This window comes from Eucalyptus grandis, chromosome 8, assembly GCF_016545825.1.
Source record: "Eucalyptus grandis isolate ANBG69807.140 chromosome 8, ASM1654582v1, whole genome shotgun sequence".
In the NCBI taxonomy this organism is placed as follows: Eukaryota; Viridiplantae; Streptophyta; class Magnoliopsida; order Myrtales; family Myrtaceae; genus Eucalyptus; species Eucalyptus grandis.
The window spans coordinates 23,495,974-23,515,432 of record NC_052619.1 but is presented as its reverse complement, the minus strand read 5'-3'; the positions used below and the strand labels follow the sequence as shown (position 1 = coordinate 23,515,432).

The 19,459-nt window shown below is 39.6% G+C and overlaps 1 protein-coding gene across 1 annotated transcript; it reads left to right on the top strand.

Annotated features, from left to right (window-relative positions):
* The first annotated feature begins 2,893 nt into the window (after positions 1-2,893).
* LOC104457239 (beta-amyrin 28-monooxygenase) lies at positions 2,894-4,585 on the top strand. Its single transcript, XM_010072178.3, has 3 exons — positions 2,894-3,861; positions 3,973-4,160; positions 4,274-4,585. The coding sequence occupies exons 1-3, from the start codon at positions 2,907-2,909 to the stop codon at positions 4,568-4,570; spliced, it is 1,440 nt and encodes a 479-aa protein (XP_010070480.2). The 5' UTR covers positions 2,894-2,906; the 3' UTR covers positions 4,571-4,585.
* The last annotated feature ends 14,874 nt before the right edge of the window (positions 4,586-19,459 follow it).

Genomic DNA, 19,459 nt, shown 5'->3' with positions numbered 1-19,459 from the left:
GACCTGAAGGGTGGATCTAAAACGAGATAAGTCTCTATGGTTGTATGGTTGTGTGGTTAGGACACCTCTAGGCGTATTACCCTACTAATCGGGGTTTAGAGCGTGAACTCGCTGAGATTTATATCGCATCCCGTCACGGGCTTTAACTTTTCAGGACCGTAAGGAGAGGACCTAGAGCCGAACTGAGGGGATTCGAAGAGTAGGTCAATTAGGACGGTATCTTTTTTAGAGCCATTCTTTTGTAGACTTTTGGTTGTTGACTTTTGTACATGACTCAGTGTGTATATAAAAGCATGTTTTGTTTGTGAATCTATTGTCCTGCTTTTCTATTCCGAGATGATTATTATCAGGGGATTTATTATTCGCTTCCGCATGTACAATAAAATGAAAGAGTCGGCAACTCATCTTGGGAAGTCGCAAATTTTTTCGACCACCAAGAGATTGGCACATACTGGAGGTTCGGGGCATGACATATTCTATCCCGTATAAAATCATTACATTTTCAAAGAGTAATGATGAGCAACATCCACGCGAGATGCTTCTAAACGCTTTGCACGCCTCAGATATTTTCATAGTAAAATTTATTTAATTAGTCATTAGCGATATATATGATTTATTCCCCTTTTCCTAACCACATACATAAATAAATCAAAGAATGCATAAAAAGTCCTAAGGTGGTTTTTGGCAGCCATGTGTTGATTCCACATTAATGTCCAACGTCATCTTCAAGCTGATTATAGACTAGACTAGGTCAAAAAACTCCATGAAGCCGGCGATTCATCTCAATTGACCCCACATTGCATGTCGCGGGTAGCAAAAGTCTTCGCACCCGTACATGTCACTCTACGTGGACCACACAGGTCGTGATGGCACGATTTACAACAACAAAACGTGCACATGGATACTATTTGAAGTCTGGACTTGAAACCCGAATCGGGCATCCCGGGGTGCCCCGGTTAGCCCTATTTACAGGGGTTTAACTTCGGGATAACGTCCCCATTGGGCTTCCCCGCCAACCCCTCCAAGGGAGGGGAGCCCACCTCAGATCCCCGTGAAGCCCTTCTCCTAGCATACTAGGCTGGGTTCAGGGAAATGAAGAGGCCCGGGTAGCCCCCACGTGAGTGGGCTACCCGGGGTGGCGGCGGCACCCCCACATTGCATGTCGTGGGTAGCAAAAGTCTTCGCACCCGTACATGTCACTCTACGTGGACCACACGGGTCATGATGGCACGATTTACAACAACAAAACATGCACATGGATACTATTTGAAGTCACGATATGGAACTTAGTTACATTGATTTGCACAAACGGAAAGACGTTGCAAAGACAAATCATACCAAACAAGCGAAAGCAACCCTAAAAGAACTTTCTATCGTGCTACAATTTCATCAGTGTCACATTTAATGATAGTAATCGCCTTATCAATCCATAGCAAAGTTACTCTCCATGTTACTTTAGCAAGTTGGGATTTCATCTTTATCCCTTTGGGGCAAAGAATTGGTATCAAGTGATTGGAGGATTAGGGCTTCATTAATTGGAAAATTTGAATATTTTGTATCAAATTCCTAGGCATGTGAGATGTATGTGCTCAAATAAGACATTTTGGATAAAAAAAAATAAAAAATAAAAACCTTTGCCTATGGCGTGAAATTGCATGTCACAATCCACCAATTTTAGGAGTTTTTCTAGATAAACTCGATTTTGGGGTACTTTGACAAGATTGTTGCACTTACGGTTTTTTTTTTTTTTTTGAAATTTTTCACTTTTTAGTTGAAAAATTGTCTTCATATTTTTCATATTTTTTACGTCGATGCCAGATCTTTTAGCAATATAAAATGACGTTCCTCTCCAAAGCCAATGAGTTAAAAAAGGACGGCATCTAATTACCATGTGAAATTACCTATGCACGTCATTTTTTACTTGCGATCGTAAACGACAAAAAAGGTTCTCTGGGTGTTGATGCTCATCTGCCCTGAGGATTTCCTAGGCCATTAGCATAGAAATTTGTAATAAAATATTAACTGAATTACAAATAGAAGATTACGATATAGACCACATCTTAATGAATTGAAAGTGGATTCACTCAATTTATCTAGTTTCAAACCTCTAAATTAGTACATAGTCGAGATGTAAATTACTACAAACAAATGTAATCTTTTCACACACACACACACACACACACACACACACACACACACACACATATATATATATATATGTTTTTGGCTACTATATCTCCTCCTAAATTTAGAGGATCTAAATTAAGATGGCCAAGTTTATATCCATGACCTTGCAAATGGAGGTGAATTAAGCTATCTTCACGTTACAAACAATTAACAAGTACTCCTGTCTGTCTTGATATTATATTTTCAGTTAGGGTTAACGAGGCTAACCGAATTACATACGTAGACCAAACACAAATGACCAACACAATGCATAAGATGGTCTGATACGGTCATTTTTGGACAACAACCGTGAAGCTATTCTCCGTTTGTAATCGTGAATTTTGAGTACTGGAGTTCTCACTCTTTTGACGATAAAAATGTTTATGTCATCAAAGTGAAAATTGAAGGCGTGCAACACCTCTTCTTCCATCTTTGTATTATATCTTTAGTATTAACTCACTCAGATCGATCAGTATATGCACTCCCATTCTCCATTATATGGCCATATATGGAACTCACTTAAATGCAGAAGTGGTCAAAGCACGCAATTTACGGTCTAGAAATATATTTATTACTTAAAAAAATCGTCAAATTAGATCAAATGCATGGTGACCTCAATCCCCTCCTCCTCCTCCTATATACATGATTCCAATCCTGGTGGTTTTTCTCCATCCTAGACCTTAGCCATCTTTTTCTTCTTCTCAGTATTTGTGTCTGCATTCTGAGAGGAGAAGAAGAAGATGGATTTCTATTACCAGCTGTTTCTTTACCTCTCCATCTTCTACATCTCTCTTTCCCTCCTATTCCTCGTCTTCCGAAAGAAATCCTCCGCTCCTAACCTGCCGCCTGGCAAAAAGGGATGGCCTATCATCGGCGAATCCCTAGAGTTTTTCGGTGCTGCGAAGAGCGGCTGCCCCGAGAAGTTCATAAACCACCGCACGACCAAATACTCCCCGGAGGTCTTCCGTACCTCGCTGCTCGGGGAAGACATGGCCGTGTTCTGCAGCGCCTCCGGCAACAAGTTCTTGTTCTCTGGCCAGGACAAGTACATCACCACCTGGTGGCCCTCCTCCATGAAGAAGGTCATCATCTTCCCCGAAACCATGGAGAAGTTCAACAAAGATGACCCCAAGAAAATGCGCAGCTTCTTGCCGGAGTTCCTAAAACCCGAGGCCCTCCAGAATTACATTCCTATCATGGACTCCATGACTAGGGAGCACTTGGAGAGTGACTGGTCTCCTTATAAGGAAGTGAAGGTGTTTCCTTTGACAAAGAACTACACCTTTGCTCTGGCATGCCGTTTGTTCATGAACATCAAGGACCCTCAGGTTGTGTCGAAATTCGCCGACCCATTTGCTCGTATTGCTCCAGGATTCACTTCAGTACCTATCAATATTCCAGGGACGCCATTCAATAAAGCTGTTGAAGCAGGAAAAGTAATAAGGCAAGAGCTTCTCAACATTATCAGACAAAGGAAGAAGGAGATCTCAGAGGGAAAAGATGCAAAGTCGAGGGACTTGCTGTCTCGATTGCTTACCGAAGCAGACGATGACGGTAGTGTTTATTACGAAATGGATGTGTCCAACAAGATCATTGGATTGCTTATCGCAAGTCATGACACTACTAGTACATCTATCACTGTAATAGTGAATTATCTAGCTTCGTTGCCCCACATTTATGAGAAAGTTTACAAAGGTAACCTTTCTAGCTATATTTTGATAAACAAGATGACCACCTAACTATGTTCTTCTGAAGCAAAATCAATGTAGTTTGCATATATTTAACTCATCTGCTTCACGTCAACAGAGCAAATGGAGATTGCAAAGTCTAAAGTCCCAGGGGAATTACTAAATTGGGATGATATCCAAAAGATGAAGTATTCATGGAACGTGACTTGTGAGTCAATGAGGCTAACTCCACCTGCACAAGGGGCATTTAGAGAGGCAATCACTGACTTCACTTTTGCCGGTTACACGATTCCAAAGGGATGGAAGGTAAATGTTTCACATTTGAGCCTTCTTCTTGGCTAGGTTATCCAATGAACTCATACATTGAATCCACAAGCAATCACAATGCGCTTCAATCTTCTTCAACTTTTTCCTCGCAGACATTTTGGACCGTGTATACAACTCATAAGAATCCCAAATACTTCCCTGATCCAGAGAAATTTGACCCCTCAAGGTTCGAAGGAAATGGACCTACACCTTTCACCTATGTTCCCTTTGGAGGCGGACCTCGTATGTGCCCTGGAAAAGAATATGCTCGGATCGAAATACTCATTTTTGTGCACAATCTAGTGACCAAATTCAAACTTGAGAAGGTCATTCCAGATGAAAAGATAATCTATAATCCATCGCCGGTCCCCGCCTATGGTCTTCTTATTCGCCTCCGACCCCTTAACTAATAGCCTAGTGTACTTAATAATTTAAAAACTTTAAGAGCTCATAGATAGATACTCTTGTTGTACACTCAGTATTCTACTAGAGTCTGTTTATTTTAGTTTCCCCCTGTAATTCGATCAAAAATAAGATTTTCACTTAGTCCCTCCAGATCACTTTCAGGCGGGGGTAGGGGTGCGTGCTAAGTGCTTATATGTCGTTGGATATTCGATTTGGTATAGGTAATTGGTTCTCTTAATGGGTTCTATCTAGGGGTGTGCAAAAGAATCGGGATCCGCCTAGATCGCCCGGAACCGGACCGAAACCTGCCGGAACCGGTGGTTCTTAAGGGAACCAATCCGGTTCCGGTTGCAATTTATGGGAACCGATGGATACCGATCCGATTCCCGGTTCTATGGGCAAATCCACTCACCCACCCACCCAGACCGGACCAGATGTATTATAATAATATATTAATTTTTAATATTAAAAAAATAAAATTAGCAAATTTAAAATTTAAGGCTCCAATCACCATCTTGTCTCAATTCACTACTCTCCTACTCCATCTTGTCTCTCTTAGTTCAAAATCTCCCCGAGCTCCCTCTTCCTCTCCAATTCACCTCCGGATCTATTCATCTCCCTTCAAGTCCTAGTCCAAACTCGGCGGAATAGTGAATTGATTATCTTTCCCCACCTTGAACTTGAACTCTCTCTCCATGTCATCGCCATCCTCATCGCCACCTCTGCATTCACTATTACTATTGTCCTCTTCGTTGTTGGGCTCGTCCCACTTCTGCCTCCCCTCTTCCTCCTCCCCCTCCTTAGGCCTTCCCCCATCGTCCTCATTTTTGGGGACAGGGGCGAACTCCATGTCTAAGAATGGCTCATCGTCCCCATTGTCCTCCTCATTGCCGGTCTCGAGGGAGGAATGAGAGACGGCAGAGGCGGTGGCTAAGATGGTGTGGTGGTCAGGACAAAAGTGGCGCGAGGCTCGCGACCTCTAACGCCATGGTGCTAGTACTTGAGGAGAATAGAGCTACCATGGTCGGGAGAGCCAGAATAAGTAGATGTGAGGAGGGCGAAAAGGGGAAGGTGAGGAGGTTGGACCGGATCTATGGATCCACTTGGGAACCGGACTGGACTGGACCGGACTAGACTGGCGGTCCGATTCCCAAATGGATCCGTTCAACTAGTGGGCGGTTCCCGGTTTCAATTTTTTGGAACCGGTTCTTAGCGAGCGATTCCCGGTTCTAAGTCAAGAACCGCCCATTCGGACCATACACACCCCCATGGCTTACTAGAAACCAAATTTGTGACATCCTAAAATTCGACCCGTTTCAATAAAGTGAAATGGGCATGTCGTCAACGTGCCTATGGTCCTTTCTCTCTAAGCTAATCACTCACGAGTTAACTAACCTATTGGGTGAAGCCGTTAAGGGATGTATCTGCAGTAAAATCCCTAAATGCTACTCAATTGGTTGGATTGGACTAAAATCGCATCTGATTGATTCTAACCATGAAATTTAAATTGGTTTCAGGAATCAAATATTCGAGCGTGTCACAATTCATTTTTAGGATCGTCTCATCGTTTGTTAATTTATTGCCGAGTCCGAAATTTCAAGAAAGAAATTATCGGAGGAAAAATTGAAGACCAAAAGAAAATAGAAAGAGAAAGGGAAAGAGAAAAGAAAAAAAAAGAATAAGGCTATGATTTTATTTCTTTTTCTCTCTCCCTTTTCTCTCTTTTTCTCTCTCTCTCTCTCTCCCCTCCCCCTTCGTGCAAATCACCCTCCCCACCGACTACACCCCTGCTGTCTTCCACTTTGCTTTCTTTTCCCCCTTTTGACTAGTCAAACCTCTCTCTCTCCTTCTCTCTCTCTCTCTCTCTCTCTCTCTCTCGGCACTCTCTCTTCTTCTTTCTTATTCGTGCAAACGAACAAAACCCAAGTAGAAAATGAGACCGCAGGCTTGCCGTTCTTTGCTCCGTCACCACCCACCACTTGCCGCCGCACCCGCTCCCGCGCGCTCGCTCCGCCGCGAGCTCGCCGCCCCTCACGCCCAGGCGTCTTCCCTGTGCGATTCCAGCCGCTATCCAGCTCGGCCCGACGCCTCCAACCACCGCCCAGCTTCGTCCGGCCACCACCTAGCCTCCCCAGCATCCCCCTCGCCCTCCGCCGGCCTCCCCTCGCCGCCCTAGCCGCCGGACCAGCCTTGGCCAGCCTTGAACAGCAAGTGGCCGAGTGGGTTTCCAGCCCCCTTCGCCCGTTTTGGGTCGTTTCCGAGCCCCGAACCCGAGGCCCACTTTGGAGTTTATCGTTCCTCGCATTGCCCCCGTCGGATTGATCCGGTTTGTGCGCGATTCCGATGAGTAATCTCACTAATCCCTGATTAGTTGGCTAATTATGCTTAGGGGTTGGTTAGGTTTAATTAAATGCAATTAGGTGGTTAGATTAGAATGGATTAGTGTTTATTAGTCAATTGTTATGCGAATTAGATAAATTAAATGTGTATTTAGCAAGTAGACATGGTCTACTATTTATTGAAAGTATCTCGGGATTTTTCCCGACCCTTAGTGGGCTTCAATTAGGCTTTTCGGGCCTAAGTGGAATTTTTAGTATTTAAATATTATTTTTCGGAATTAAATTAAATAATTATTTATTTTCCGAAAATTCAACTGGGATGGCCCGTGATCCGAATATTATGCTGATGACCGTAGTGAAGTCCATTTATTTAATCAGGCTTTTTTTGAGCTAAATTGAATTTTTAATATTTATTAATTAATTTTCGAAATTAATTAATTAATTATTTTTCGGAAATTAAGTTTGAGATGGCCGATGACCGAAATTTTATGCTGATGATCGTGGTGCAGTCCGTTTATTTAAATGGGCTTTATTTTGAGCTAAATGGGATTTATTGTAATCAATTATTAATTTTCGAAATTAATTAATTATTTATTTATTTTTCGAAAATTAAGGTTAGGTTATCCGACGACCGGAATTTCGTGATGATCATCGTGGTGTAGTCCATTTATTTAATCGAGCTTTATTTTATGCTTAAATGAATTAATTGTGATTATAAGATTATTTTCCTAGATTAATTAATTTGGATAATTAATTGGAAAATAATCGGGTGTCGGTTGACAGCACCAAAAGTATTTTGATGGATGCAAATAATGGTGGAATTTGTAGAAACGAAATTATTATATTTTGGCTAAGGCCAATTGTGTGCTCACGCACAATATTTTATCGAGGATGATAAAAGATGAGAATAAATGCTATGTGACTTGGCTGGGCGATTGTTACATCGCTTTGGCATGTAGGATGCCTTAGAGAATGCACGTAAATTGTTGAATAATTGATCATGCCTGTGTGGCGATAGTTGATCATGCCTGTGTGGCGATAATTGATCATGCCTATGTGGCGATTGTGCCTGCGTGGCCGTATTTCTGTGTGTCGAGTATCGTGCCTATGTGGCTAGATCATGCCTGTGTGGCGTAGATTGTGCCTGCGTGGTCATATTTCTGTGTGTCAAGTATTGTGCCCGTGTGGCTAAAGGTAATTGGAATGCCTAAGAGCATGCATAAAGTGTTTATTGTACATCACCTTGGCGAATAAATGCCCAAGAGCATTACTGTAGTTCCGTGACTGAGTGTACTATTAGAGATTATATAGTGTGGAGTGAGATGACCTAGAAATGGTCCAACTGACATGTAATCAACTAGGTCGATTGATCATTGCTGTTGTGAAATGACGGATTGAATAGAAATGACCGTGAGTGGTCTTGCTGACGTGTGATCGACTAGGTCGATTGATCGAGATATCGATCTGTGATGTGATTGCTTGGGTGCCTATTGAACTGTGCTAATATGCAGGTGGAATCTGAGACCAAGGTAAATCCTCTGCCCTGTGCATGTTTAGGCAGCCTATAGTATAATGGTTTACTAATCGAGCCTTAGTGGGGTAGAACTCGCTGAGACGTGGTCTCATCCCGGTTTGGGGAAAACATTTCAGAACCCTAATGAGGAGCTAAGGAGGAGGAATCTGAGAAAGTGAACTCTGAGGTGAAACCTAAGGAGAAGAATTTTGGAAGAAGAAGATAATCCCGAGAGGGGCCTTGAGTACGGCCCAGATGGACTGAGATTCCATCTTCTTTTGAGAACTCCATTCTGATGCGAATAGTTATGAAGTACTTTGGTTTGTGTTTTGTATAAAAGTTTGGTTATAAGTTTCAATATGAAAATATGGTCTTGCTTTTCTATCCCATCAATTTATTGTCTGGGGATTTATAACTACTTCCGCATGTGCAAAGAAAATAGAAAGGGTTGGTGATACTTAGTCCTAAGATATCGCATTATAAAATCGACCAAGTGAGAAGGATGTGTGCGTGCCCGAGGATCGGGGCATGACAAAATCAATAATGAAGGTACAAAACGACGTTCTTCCCCAAAATTGAATTTTAATATAAATATTAATTATAAAAAAAAAGATATCCAACAAGCATCCGACAAGGCCAGCAAAGGTGGCACAACGATGATGAGGGTTGTGCAAGGCCTCACCAAAGTTGCTACAGCTTTTTTAAAAAAATATTTTTATTAATATTTATATTAAAATTCAATTTCGGGGCCACATTAGTGCCAAAATGACGTTATTTTGCATTTGTCTTGCCAGAAAAATGTTATGCTAGCAATTCACTAAAACTTCTCGTCGTTGGCACTTAAATATTCCATTTTTATCCGATTAAAGTGTCCCCTTGTGCTAAGTTTTGGCATTCCCAATGTTTGGCACTCCATTTATGTACCTCAACTTCTTGCGAATTCAGTTCACTAGGCGATGCAACACTCCCACTAGGTCTTGTATGTTGAGATAAATCTTCATTTCCCTCAACAACATTAGTGGGCGTGTTATGAGGATCTTACTTCTTATATAATTGGAAGTCCCTATTATTCTCACCTTTACTAGGAAAATTGTTCTCCAAGAACATAATATTTTGTGACTCCATTTTGGTCACACCTCCATCAACTTGTTCACTTGTGAATACACATCCTTTGGAGTATTCTGAATATCTTATAAAGATGCATTACTTCCTTTTAAGGCCTAATTTACTATATTTATGGAAAAAAATCATGAATACATGTTGTATACCCCTAAGATTGTAAATTACTTAAGTCTGGATTTCCTACTAGTCAACAATTCATAAGCGGTGGAAGTGACTTGCTTAAAGGTCATACAATTAAATATATAGGCAGCAATCAATAAAGCATCTCTCCAATACAAGATAGGTATATTTGTTTATGACATCTTAAACTTAATCATTTCTACTAGAGTTTTATTTCTTTTATTAGCAACATCGTTTTGTTGCGGAATACTAAGTCAATTGTCTTACAATTCCCTTTTCATCACAAAGAGTCTTGAATTACCTAGATAGATACTCACGTCCATGATTTGTTCTTAATGCTTTTATTGTTTTGTTTAACTGATTCTCTACCAATACCATATATCTTATAAAACAATTTAATGCTTACTAATGGGAGATTATTAAGACATAACTAAAACATGTAAAGTCATTTATAAAAGTGATTAAATATGATGCTTCATGCCTCACCCTCACTTTCAATGGATAACAAATATCATAATGTGTGAATTGTAATGAAAGTTCAGTTTTGGTTCCTTTATCAAATAGCTTTCTAATTGTTTTTTCTACTAGATAAAATTCACATATAAGTAGATCAATTGTAGGGAGCGACCATAAAATGACTTCTCTAACTAATCTCTGTATTCATTGTAGTATAATGTGACCTAGTCTAGCATACCAAATACTTGCATCAATTTTCACAATATTAGAATATGCAATTAAAGAAAAATAACCATCAACATTAACGTTGAACACATCATAACAATGTCTAACACCACAAAACCATTCATTACATGATCAGAACCATAATAAATTGTTCCAAACAAAATATCAACACAATCATAATGAAAATTCAATACATAACCTAAGCTTGAAGAACAATTAAAGAGATCAAGTTCCGCAAAATATCTAGAGCATAAAGGATATCATGTAGGAATAGGTTTAGACCACCACGTAACTTTAATTTATATGTGTTGATACCCTTCATTTCAACTTTAGATTTATTTCCAACATACATCCATCTTTTTCCATACTGTATCTGTGACGTCCTCAATTCAAACCATTGTCTTGGGCACGAAGAATAGACTAAGGATCGGTAAGCCAATAAAGAGAATAGTATGTGAGTCACTCCTAAGAATTGTTCACGAACCAAATTAGCTTATTAGGGGGCAAGGCGACTCTGGATCAGAGTAACATTAGACAAGAGTGTTCGACCATGAAAAAACCACTTGACCATAAGGATCGATGTGGACAATCACATGTCATCATGAGTTGATCAATTGATGAATGTAAATTGATTAAGCTAGAGTATATATCGATCACGGGTGACTTTGCACGATTACTATACCGTTGATAAATAACTCTAATACAATTCCACATGAATTGTGAGCCAAGACAAGTTGATCAATCTTACATGATTATAATTCGGTCATTCATAAATCAACTAGGCTCAAACATAAGTCACGTATAGAACCCCAAATAGGCGTCCAACTAAATTTGGGTCTAGCGACACGAGCACCATCGATGCCACCTAATTAGGATAGGTCACGTTAGGGCATTTTCAATCAAAACTTAGTTACAAACCTAGTTCGATTATGGGTGCGATTGTAGATGATCTCAAGTTATTCCTGTCTCGTTAAGACAGTAGTTATATAGTCCTTATTATTTCTTGTCCTCATGAATTTGGATCAATTGAGAATGAATTTAGAAGTCATTACAACTCCTTCTCTTACACGCCTAAATATAATAGGCTTATGAGATAAGTTGTCTTGTAAGGCTTCATTCTATTCTTAGAATTTTGGAAGTTAGTATATTAGTGCATTAACTAGAAACATGTGCTAATTTACAAACATGGACCGTAATAATCCTAGAGAGGAGACCAATTTAGCTTCTTGAGATTTAATTGAGGTGAGACAAAAATTTTGGCAACCATTCAAGAGGAATAGATGCCACTTTAGGAGGAAAATTGGAAGAGAGCAAGTCTAGCTTGAGTAACTAGACTAGTTGCTCTTGTAACTAAGCATTTAATTGGACATTGAAGCTTAAAAGATAAGCTTGGACAATTGTAAGGTGGAGGACCACACTTGCTCACCAAGTCAAGAAAGAAGTCATCATGAGCATAGTTCAATCATTTAGCTTGCAATTAATGCTTGAATGACACATTCCCTTCTCTCTCTTCCATTATCTTCTTCTTCAAATTATTCTTCTTTTTCCCTCATTTCTCTCCCTCTTTCTCTCCCCCCTTAGCCAACCCCCTCATCTCTCTCTCTCTCTCTCTCAACTGGCCGCCCTACCGCTATCTCCCTCTCACTGCTGCACCACCACCAACGTCCTACACCACTACCTTGCCGCCCACAGTTCCACATCGTCGTCCACCCATTGTGAGCCGTGAGCCACCAATGCTCATCCCTCATTCGTGTTTCGATTTTTCATAAGTGAATCCTCTAAATGCCCACTAGACTGTTGTGTTACATGGCTCATATTTAGGCCGATTTTCCTTACATTAAGAGTTAGGATCAAGCTATTCTAGGGAGGTTAGAACCATGTGTTAATTTTGTATAATTTGTTCATGAGCTTACTTAGGTTATGAGGTTTGAGATAGATAAGGAAAGTTTAAGTTATTATTAAGATTGCTCGATTTGATATTGTTATTGAAAACGACTCGTTGGTGTTTATGTTCAAGTTTGGGTTCGAGAAACCATTGTTCAATTATGTAATCTTGTTATGTTATAACCTACATTGAGTTATTTGGAAATCTAGTGGTTGTTGGATGTACTTATTCTATGTGTTGTTGAGTAATATTAATGCAAACTTTTATATATGTTCATTTGAAGTAGTCCTTATATATAGGACATGGTTGATGCATGAAGTCACCCCAAGTCTCTGAGACGAGATTTGCAATCATTCTTGGACATACGTAGAAGCACACCGAGTAGAGTCTCTCTCTTGAATCAGCGGTATTGAGGCATCATTTTCAATTTGAATTGAACTTAGGCTAGTACTTGAATGTAACAAATCAAACAAAAGATTCTCGTTTCGTGATCGGCATATTTTATCGAAATAGTTTCAATAGGCCATGAGACACACTCCACTTGACACGTCATTGAGACATTCATAGATTGGGCTAACGAAGAAGATAATAATCAATTGTGTTTTTAATCCATGTGATCACATGAGGAACCCATCACCAATGGAATTTTGGAGCAATGCCCAATGGAGTTTAGATGCCGTTTGCAGGAGTGTTTATCGAAATGATGCCTGATGAATTTCGGATGTCTGACAAATTCAAATGCCATACCCGATGAAGTGGAATGATATCCCAGCGATTTCCGGAAGAGTCGTAGAGTTTCGACTATGTGTGTAAAATAATTGGACTCAAGATAGCATAATATTATAAGGTATTATGTAGACGTTAACCATGTGTGAGGCATTTGAGTGTTTTGTGCATACTGTGGAAGTTGCTATATGCCTCATGCATATTTGATATGGTATTATTTGAAGTGTGTGGAATACATGCATAATTTATTTGTCATTTTTAGTGACTTAGAAGGCACGTGACTATTATAATTGCCGTTATTTGTGACATGAGAGGCACATGGATGTTTTAGAAGTCAGTCTTTGATACTCAAAGGTCATGGTGATATTTTAGAAACTAATATTTGACAAGTGAGAATAATTTTGGCTATTGATTGTACTATATGCAGGACATGTGTAATTTTATAATATTATTTAGGACCCAAGAAAATGCTATTGAAATTATTAATTGGCACATTTAGAATTTTTTAAGTATGAGATACCATGTAGATTCTTATAGGATGGATGTTCAGGTAGAGGAAGAGTTTTCATTATGTTCATAAAGTAAAGGCTTTACTATTGATCTGCTATCGACAAAAGGCATCAAGTTCGTATGCTTCCAAAACAAGGCATCTACTTATACAAGGTTTAGGCAATTTAGTTATTAAGTTTTCAACTCATTTGTTATCATTTCACCTTTTCAAGCCCATGAGTATAAGTTAGCCCTCGACCCATTTCGGTTTGCCAATATAGATGGGGGTGATGATCCTTGATATAGAAGATGTGGAAGCCGACATCATATATCAGAGGCATATTATGACAATCTAGATTAACGAGAGTGTAGGATACCTAGTTCCCCATTTTTAGGAGGCTTGGTTCGTATGGATTGAGGAAGAGGTCTTCGGGCCCCTCCGTAGTTTCAATGGTCCATCAGGCGGTCCTAATGGTTTAGTGGCGAACCCTCTTGATGGAGTCATGGACAATCCTAAACCTGAGCCGTGAGAAGGCAGCCTTTTGTTGAGAACCATTTTTGCCAGTTGCCCTCATAAAGCTGCTAGGACTAACCCCCATGCTATCTTTTTGGAGGATGTATCGAATTGGCCCAATGATAGGCTTGTAATTTAAACAATTTGATCTCACAAATCAGATAAATAAGATGTATATTTGCATATGCATTTTCTTTACTATCCCTTTATGTGATTGATGATTGGGTGTTGATGTTGTACATCTCCATTTGCATTTAATTGAAAGATAATAACCAATGGGATGAAGACACCTCTTGGGACGTCACATAATTAACCATTATTGGATGTCGTATTCCCTAGGCGAGGGATAAAGGTTTGGGAGTGTGACAATATTCGACAACACTCCATAAATGCTTCTCAGTATCTAGCTACGTAATCTATTGCTTTTAAGTCTACAATCCATATAAGATGAGATTTAGCAAGCATTATAGTGCTAGAAACATAAGTATTACTTAAAGTAATAAAATAATGTGATACATCTTTCAACTCAATGCATTTACAAGTAAAGTGACTCGACTTTCCACGATTATAGTAATTCATCTTGGCATTATCCTTCTTCCCACCACGCTTCTTGTGTCAAATGAGTTTATCTCTCTTGGGTGCCTAACCAATCTCATTCTCTTTGTTGTTGAATTTATAATTCCTCTTGCCCTTGAAACTCGAAAACTTTGCAAGAACTAGATTCAGTAACATAAGCATGGATAGAAGATCTCACAATCTCTAGGCATTTATCCCTTAATTCCAAATGGCGCGCTATATCATCTAACTCTCATTGTGCGTCATGTTGATTTTCATATGCTCCTTACTATCAAGAAAAAACCTTATAACAACATGAACTTACTATTCATCGATAAGGATATGACCTGGCGTTTTTAGCCCACATATCATACTTGATGTCACATCTTGATTTTCGAGTCAAATTTCAATGAGATGAAATGGGCTTTTCATCGACGTGCCTATAACATTTTTCTCTAAGCTGGTCACTCACGAGTTAACTAGCCTAGCCTATCAGGTGAAGCCGTTAAGGAATCTAAATGCAATAACCTTGAGAATTCAACCAAGAATTGACTGCTCGACTGTGCTAATCCGCAATGGCCATTATGGCACCGTCAAAATTGATCAGAGACCGAAGATAGGTCGATTCAATCGAGATATGTGATTAGTGTGTGAGTGATTCTACTTAATTGCAAAATTTTTGTCGAACGGCACTAGATCAATTTTTCTATCATTTTTGTACCATATGTCCGTATTTGAAATCTCGAGATTTTCACGATAATCGAGAGTCGCCAATGTGTCAAAGATGTACATTGTGGTTCGAAAATAATCGACCATGGGTCAATTGCATTAAAAATTCCTAAAAGCTATTCGATAGATTAGGACGCGCTAAAATCACGTTAAATTGAAATTAACCGCGAAATTGAACTTAATTTCAAAATTGAAAGTTCTATTGTGTCGCAATTCATTTTTGGAATATCGACTCACTTTCCAAAAATTTTCAAAGATTCCAAGATTTTTAAGGAAAATCGATTCGAACAATTTAGGAAAACGAACGGAAATTTGGTTTAGCTCATTTGAATGGAATTTTGACTTCTAAGCTGAGCTACTGGGTGATGGGAATTTGTGGAAATGTGTGAGATTTTTCTTTGACGAAATTGGACTTCGAAATTGAGAAATTGAGGATGAAATTGAAGTCTAAACTAAGTGAAATTCGGAACTAAGGTTGAGGGGCTATATTTTGGCATCAAAATGGTTAATTTTGAGTTTAATTTGTTGGAAAGAATTAGCGGGATTCTGATACCATTGAATGGACCTAGACTTAGAACCGGGGAGGGAGAGTAAATTTTCTGCGGTATGCATCCCACAAGGGCGAACAACTCCCGTTCAAGCCCTTCGGGACAGCCTTTTAACGAAAAATCACTCGGTCCTTTAGTTCGAGCCTAGAGACACCCAAACATTCTAGGATGGAATCGTTTCTAACATATCCAAGCTGCATTTCTTGAAGGATCCTACTAGGCTGGAGAAGAAAGAAATTTAGAAAGCCATGGAGAGGTTTTTCACAAAGCACACACTTTATTTCAAGGGACTCTGCCCAAAACAATACATCATCCTCACCTTTTATAAACGATTAGAGGTCACAAACCAACAAAACAAGGACAAAGCTCATGGGTCCGGATACAAACAGAGGCACCGGAAATTTCCAGAAGGGAATTATTCGCACACTATGAACAGTAACTGTACTATGAACAGTACCTTCCCTAACCTAGTGCTACAGTAAAAGTGAACAGTGATCTGCTACAGTGAAAATGTATGGACTCAACGGTCTCGTCCGTCACGAGCATTATAGCTACAAACTGAATCATTTGAGTTGTCTTCTAGGAGATGTGCCTCGTATTTTTGTTCAAGGGCTTCAAGGTCTTCAGGTGAGAGGATTTGGTTCAACCTTCATGATGAGGATGCTTCTTCATGAGCCCAATGTAATGCTTCTTCTTCAGCCCAGTTTGTATTTTCATTTTCTTGAGTGTCAGCAGGAATGCTTGGCTGAGGCCAGTTGGATGGATGTGCATAAAAAGATATGTTCATGCTTTGGAATAAGGACGAAGGTCCCTGTTCGTAGGGATCCTGGGACAGAGGACCTCCAAAGCGTGCATAGGGGTCCCGGGTGGATTGGACAATGTCATCTTCACTTGTCATTTCGTGCTCTTGGGATGATGCAGCTTGTCTGTATTGTCCGAGTGCTTCCTTAGCTTCTGGTGCTAGGTCATAATGATCCCACATAGTGGGTACATTATTCCAAACATCTTTGGGAATGGTTTTGTTTTTCTGGCACAGGATTCTCTGGAGTTCTCGGTATTCGTGTTCACAAAATCTAACAGATCTTGGATAAGATTTGTGAATTCGAGCTTCTCGGCTGTCCAGGTGAGGTTTATAGGATGTGGTTCCTATTTCCTATGGGGCATCAATGATTTTTCCATTATTTGTGAAAAAATGCCATGGACGTTTGAAAAACGGGATGGTGTGGACTTCGGGATTCGGTGTCATGGTTCTCAATTCATTTTCCAAGAGTTGTTTCCAGTAAGTAAGAGAATATAACCAGTTAAGAAAGTCTAAGAGATTCTTATCACTTTTTTTCAACATTTTTTCCAAGTAAGAATATTCTGGTGAGGTTGGCAATGAACCTTCTGGTTGGAATTTCAATGGCTATCACGTACTTATTGGTTAAATACCATAATAACGTCTTGAGCTGTTCGGAAATCATATTCCTTCCAAATAAGAGGATGAATGAATGGATAATTCATATTTAACCCAAAATGATAAAAAAAATCGAACCTCCATTGAATCTGAATAGGTCCGTGTGGCATTGCCACATGAGATTCTCTAAGTTCTCAGCGAGGCTGTCATTCTGGATTTGCTGAATAATCTCCTAGGGATATTTCCAGCATTTCAAATCTTTGATCTTCTCAATCTTGTATTTCACTCCATGATTGAGCATATGGAAAGTAGGCCTCTTGATGTACATGTTGATTTCGGCTGATGCTTTTGGTCTTGATAAGAAGTCAGCAAACACATTCTTCTTTCCAAGAATTTGTTTGGTTTCAAATGAGTATTTTGAGAACCATTCAGCCCATTGAAGCAGTTGGGAATTTGAAATCTGCTTCTGTTTAAACTTGGTCATTTGAGGGAAAGATGCCATGTCTAATTCTACCAGGAAGTGATGGCCGATGAGATGAAACTCAAACTTTTTTATTCCATTTTTTATTGCCAAAATTTCTTTGAAAGTGGAATGGTAATGCATTTCAGCTAGAGAAAACTTTCCACTTTTATGAGCACAAAGGTGCCTCTTACCATCAATTTCTTCGAACATGATGGCTGCCCAGTATTCATCACTAGCGTCAGTTAGAAGAATTCTTTTTCCTGTTGATGGTATTTGCAATGGCGGGAGATTCTGCATAATCTCCTTAAGCTCAGCAACTACTTTAGTCTGGGTTTTTCCTCAAGGTGGGGGATTCTTCTTTAGCACTGATTGCAAAGGAATCAGGAGCTTTGCAATGTTTGGGACAAAATCCCTAAGATAATTAATTATCCCAAGAAATTGCTGAACTTGTTTTGTAGTAAAGTTATCTTCAGGAAACTTCAATAATTCTTGAGCAATATGTGGCCACAGGTAGTATGTACCTTTGTTGAGGTGCATACCAAGAAATTCAATATCTGTTTGGGCAATATTCATTTTCCTTTGAGAAAGCATAATGCCATGCTTTTTGACGATTTATGCGAATTGCTCAAGGAGTTGGCAGTGTAACTGCTCGTCAAGACTGTAGAGTAGAATGTCGTCAATGTATACGACACTTGATAAGATTGGTTGGAAAATACGGCACATGGCCTTTTGGAAAAGGGATGGTGCTACCTTTAAGCCAAAAGGAAGTACTTTCCACTAGAAGTGCTGGTTTGGGATACAGAATCCTGTCTTGGATCCGTCTTCAAGATGGATGCCCAATTGCCAAAATCCGGCTTTGAGGTCGAATTTGAAATAGATATGGGCCTTGGTTAGACCAGCAAAGAGAGAGTCTCTGGATGGTAAGGGGAATTTATCATCTTGGAGAAAAATGTTGAGAGGTTGGTAGTTGATTACCAATCTCATTTTTCCCCTGTTTTGCTTAGAACGCTTATTGAAATAAAAGGCTTCGCAGGCCCATTGAGAATCAGAGATTTCAATAAGGCCTTGTTGCAATAATTCTGAGCATTCCCTTTGAGCTAAAGCCAAATGTTCTAGCTTCATTCCCATGTGACTCGCCTTAGTTGGATTTATATCTTCATTTTTTTTAAGGGAAGACGAACAAAGAACTCTGGATTTTCCCATAAAAGATGGGAACATTTCTAAGCGAATTCTGAATAGGATTCCGAACAAGATTCTAACAGCTTTTGCATGATTGGATCTAATAGACTCATCTGAATGGAAAAGAGTCTTTGAATATTGACGAACTCAGAGAATTGGTCTTTATATCTAAGACCTTTTCCAGAAATGATACAGAGTTGAGAGATTTGAGTCATGATATCCCACCCAATTATCAGGTCTTTATTGGGAAGGCTTGATCCAAAGATTTTTGTGGTTATAGAACAACTTTGCGGGAAGAACGGGGGGCACGGGAGTGGTTATGACATTTGTGGAGAAAGTATCTCCTGAGGCAAAATTGAAATATCGGATGTAAGGAGTCCAGAATTCTTCAGGAAGAACCTTAGTATCCAATATTGAACAACTTGCTCTGTATCAATGAGGGTGATAACGGTGATGGGTTTGGCAAACTTTGAAGTGAAGATTTTTACGGGAAATGGAGACAATGAGTCGACTTGAAAATATGTCAAAATTAGGTTCTAGGGATGAGGATGATATATGAAAAATATCTTCAGACTCTGAGTCTGACTCAGTCTCACTGAAAGTTTGGTAAGAGGGAATGACACAGAGAGTTTGTT